This window comes from Protopterus annectens, chromosome 8.part0, assembly GCF_019279795.1.
Source record: "Protopterus annectens isolate FY-2018-M chromosome 8.part0, PAN1.0, whole genome shotgun sequence".
Classification (NCBI taxonomy): domain Eukaryota; kingdom Metazoa; phylum Chordata; order Ceratodontiformes; family Protopteridae; genus Protopterus; species Protopterus annectens.
This window is the reverse complement of record NC_056741.1, coordinates 1,550,251,791-1,550,256,790: the sequence shown is the minus strand read 5'-3', so window position 1 is coordinate 1,550,256,790 and position 5,000 is coordinate 1,550,251,791. Positions and strand designations below refer to the sequence as shown.

Here is a 5,000-nt window from a genome sequence, read left to right as displayed (position 1 = left end):
GAAATATCAGTAGCTGACCTATGGTATCTGAAATGCACCCGAAGAGCTGACGTAGCCAGTTGCATGGGAAATATAAGTAGATAGACAGAAGTTTACAATTCTCGGGCATTGTGGTTACTAAAACAGCTGTTCATTTAGTGTGCAAATTAAGAATGTTGGCTAATGCGCAATAGTATGCTCGGTGTCTAGTAGCTTTATTGCTGATGTGACCAAGAGGGAAGTGATGGCTGGAAGGATGAAGGCCTACATTCTTGAGGCACACTCTAGAAACACACAATAGTGATGATTCTGGGTTTCCAAGGATTAGCACCACACATTTCTCAAGAGGGTATCATATTTGAGAACCAGGGACATGAACTTTTGCTTGAAATGTGAGGACATCATTTCATTTTGTCAAAGTTCTGAGGCTCCGCCCATTGGACGGTAACAGTGCAAACTTCTTGAGCTCTATTGGAGTGAATGAGCTATGGTAGTACCTGTAGCTGCCTAAGCGTTAGGTGGGAAAGCATAGGTAGAGATGGCACGTAGCAAATACATAATGGTCAAGGATCAAGAGGTTATTTCTGATTAGTTTAGAAAGTGTCTGAGCAAACTGCTGTGCTTAATTTATAACAGCAGAATATGCAGTAAGGAGTGGTGCATTCGTATAGGATTTTTTATTGAGAAGAGTCATGATGTGTAACTCTTGTGTATAATACATAAAATACTACATGTCGTTTGGACATGTGTGTTATACGTGGCTGTATGTTAGATTGCTGTGACAGAATGCATCAGTGTGTGGATTGCTGCCAGTGGTTCTCATTGTAGCTGGTCTTCAAAAAACATATTTAACCTTGTTAGATTTGGATAGCTAGAGTTATATCCAGCTAGTGTTTCATCTGCACTTTTCTACTTGGACTTTTACCCTGCATTTGCAGGAAAGAAACAAGTGTCTGAAACCAGTGCAGATACTCTGCCTGCTATAGTTGTTTAGATTTGTAAAGGAATGAAGATGCATTTTTATGCACTTGTAATGGAAGATCCCAGACATTGTCCTGAGTTTTGGGAGAGAGGAAAATCAGTGGTTGTTTGACTTTGTAGTTTATCTGAGATTAATATAACTCCCTTTAAGTTGTTGCCAATTAAATTTTTGGTCACTAGGTACAATTTTACCTTTCTTTAATGCAGTACATTATCCATGTAATAGTTTTGCCTTGGTCCACTCTACATCAGTCACTTAAGAAATGCATTCCACAGTCCAGTCACATTTTCTGTAAATTAAACATGAACTGATGCCCAAGAGTGTTTTGGTCTTGCTTGAAAAGGACGGTGCTAAGTTGGAATGGTAATGGGAATTTTTTTTCTAGTAGGAATGTCATGTAATAGGATAGGTCAGTATTTAAATGGTACTTCTCTTTGTGATGCCTGACCATTTTGAAATGCGACTGTGTCACTACAATGCCTCATTTTATCAGGAGCAGCATGTTAAGGGAAGTTGCTGGAAGAACAGTACATAACTTAACAAAATGTGATCTTTTAGTCAGTGCCTGTAAGAGTGGTACAACATGCAGCTTTTAATGTGTGATTGCTGAGACTGAATATAAAAATTGTATTATTGTTTTATGTAGAAGACTGTAGTAGACTTTGGTCTAGGTAAAATAGTTCCTTACTTGGATGTCAGACAGGTGCACACAATGGCTGCAGTTAACAGGTTGTCCTGCACTGTGTGCAGATATGCTCTCTTCAAAAAATAGCACTTTAATAAAGCTTGAATGTAGATCTTAGAACCTGGAGACCTTATTTAAATTTACCATTTGTGGCTAGCCTTCTGTTCATTCCTACTCTAATTGCTGTGTCTATGTTTACTGGTTCTCCCTGTGCATCTGTAGGACAGCTGTATTACATCATTGGCTGGGATGGATGTAAAAGCAGATGCTGGCATAAGCTGCACATAAAAAGTAATCACTCTTAAAAACTGAATTACATTGCCTCCAACGTCAGTGCAGCTGATAGTAATTTGCCATTAGAATTACAGCTTTGATTAAAATGCAGGAAAAAAAAATGTTTTAAAGTTTTTGTCTACATTTTGCATTTTATCCATTACAGACTGAATGGCACACGTCCAAGAAACATGGAAATCCAGAACAACACACTTTTCTTCAAAGGACCAGTGACTTACGATCTGGCAGGAACATACGTCTGTGAAGCAACAAACCCTATAGGCACAAGACCTGGCCTAGTGGTGGTTAATGTCACAGGTAGGGAAACTTCCTGAATTTGTGGCCCTGGTCTCCCTTAATGAGGCAGAGTTGTCACAGTTTGTGAAAAACTTATTTTATAACTATTTATTATGCTTACTGCAAAATAGAAGTAACCATTTTCATTATTTTTCTAAGTCACTGTCACACACAGGACTTAGCTGGAGGTGCTACAATCTACTGTAGTCAGCTATTTTGCAGCTTTAAGGGATGGAAGGTACTGGATTCCTGTACCTCCAAGGTGATGCATGTAAGCCATTCAGCAGCGGATGAAAGCACCTGTTTACACTCTGACTCTCTTTCTCTAAAGTAACTACATTTGAAATGAGCTTATTATCAGTTCATGTCTCTGCATAGTGTTACTTTACATTTTTCAGTAAAAGACACGATGGCCTTTATGAAAATCCTTGCTTCTGGAAATTCAAAAATCCCTAATGTATTCAGTAATGGCATGGCCTCAGCATTTGCACCTTAATGCTAAAGAGAGGTCATGCTCACTTTTGTTCTGATAACTGCTTGATTGCAGCTCTGTGTTAGTCATAGTTTCAGCAGGTCCTGAATTTTCCAAATCCTAGGGATCTTGGTCATTGAGCACAGAATTCTTGCTTAATTCCTTCACAAAAAGTCCTATGTGTCATTCTGGAAAGATAAAACTATAGATTTCATCCCCAGTGCAAAGGATTAAATAAATAATTTTTTACGTCTCAAAACAATACCACCTGAATGTAGAAACTTTTCTCAAGACATTGGGGTGGAGTTCTTCCTGTACTGTCATGACACAAACTGACAGATTGCACAAGAAAAGGGCTGTGCCAGCTGAAGAGGGTAAAGAATCAGTATGCTGCATACATGGATCACATCCTCCCTTTGTACCTGTAATAAGTGGAAAGTTCTAGTTTTAGCATTTCCAAATCTCTCTAAACACAGGTCTTCCACTGTCTTTCCTCCCCAAACCTAGATCAGTGGCTAATAACTGATTGAATACACTATGCAGATGGTCCTTTTTCTACAGTTTTGAGCTCAAGGCTCCCTGATGAAAAATAAAGAACCACCTCTGTGCCATGCATTCTTTGAAGTCATTGCTGAAGTGATAGACTCTTGTTGAGTAATACCACAGTCAGTGATATGACATATAAGCAATCAAGAGTAATCTTTCCTATACCATGTGCAGACTAACCATGGTGATTTGGGATATGTCAACAAAAAGTCTGCAAATCTGGGTAGTTTACATGCTGAGCCAAAAGAAATCATTAGCAGATACCTGGTGCAGGGGCATTGCACACCCTCAGAGTCTGGTAGTTCTCACAGAATGTTAAAGCTATGCACTCTTCTAAAGGTACTTGCTGTACTCCAGGGTTTAAGTCCATGAACCCCCATTTTATACTGTTTGATTCTGCGAGTGTCATTTAACCAGAAAGTGCGTTGGGGTAGCCGGGAAACTGGGCTAAGCTCCTCACTTGTCTTCTGGACTGTATGCCTAGTAACTAGATATGATTATTGTTGTTGGGTACAGCCAACTTTTTGGTAAACAAAAAGAAGTGAGGCTGCCCAAGAGAGTGCATACTACATAACTCATTAGATCACCAGTTTTAGATCAAGAAATCTATATACAGAAACTCAAACATCTGGTGCATTTAGAAAAAAAACATTCTCTGGTACTACTCTGCAATCGTCCACTTCCCATATGTGCTTCTAAAAGCAAGAAAAGAAAAATCAGCCTGTTCTTATAGTTCCGAAGAGCTAAGATAAACCATTTTTAGCCAGCTGATTGAAATGACAGTGGAAGATTCTCTACAGACTTCTCATTCAGCAGGATGGGAATTTGCCACCTTCCAACCTCAAGTACCTTGAACTCACAGCCTGTGAGAATGCAGGCTGTCATACCTCCTAGGCTCTGTCTCTGTACCAAGTTAGTTACATCAGTCATTTCTGCTTGCAACGCAGTTTTTCTTTTTTTCTTCTTTTTTTATTTTGTTTCCAAGTGTAGCTGGTAAACAGTTTCTAAAAGTCAACTTCTGTCAATGTCTACCCAAATGCACTATGTGGCCAGCCTGGGACAATGACTTCTATTTTGGAGAAAGATGATACTTCCTCCGTTGAGCTTGCCAACACAGATGGCCTAAAACAGCTGTGCTAGAAGACTCTCTTTCTAGTGCAGTTACCCCAGCCAAAAGGATCTCTGACCTGCGGGTTCCGACGTGCATGGAGCTGTAGACTATCCCTCCACAAAACTGTAATCCTAGAAGACTAACCTTTCCTTCATGCCTGACATATTTTTAAACTTCCCCCTTGGTCAATCTTTCTAGATGCCTGTCTTGTTTTAAAAATAGCACGTGTTCACATTTTTTTTATTTTATTTTTTTAAATTGAGAACGAGTTGGAAAGATTGCCCCTGATTGCATATATGCCACGCCATTTTGGTATTATTCAACATTACCTTACAAATCCCTAGCTTCTGCCAGAATGGGTATGCATGTGCTCTGCCAGCACTCCATCAGACATCTGAACTGCTAGTCGATCTTGAAACACCTGGGTATTAATCAGGGGTTTATCTCTCTGTGCTGCTCTGTGGAGCTGGCATCTCTTCAGGATTCAGTAGCATTCTGTCTTTTTACTCTTTCTCAGTTGTCAGGTTTTCTTTCTTATTTGTAGAAAGAAGTGATAGAGCGAGACTGGGCAGGTGTCATCAGCTGACTGGCTTACGTGTGTTCCTTCAAGTTCCATTCCTTTGGTTGGACATCATCTAACCTGCGGAATCGTTTT

General features: G+C 39.7%; 1 protein-coding gene across 1 annotated transcript in view; it reads left to right on the top strand.

Annotated features, from left to right (window-relative positions):
• Positions 1-5,000, top strand: part of NECTIN1 (nectin cell adhesion molecule 1) — a 620,587-nt gene that overhangs the window by 461,762 nt on the left and 153,825 nt on the right. The window contains exon 5 of the mRNA XM_044081126.1: positions 2,086-2,237. Within this exon, the coding sequence (XP_043937061.1) occupies positions 2,086-2,237 (152 nt within the window). The remainder of the gene's footprint in view (positions 1-2,085; positions 2,238-5,000) is intronic.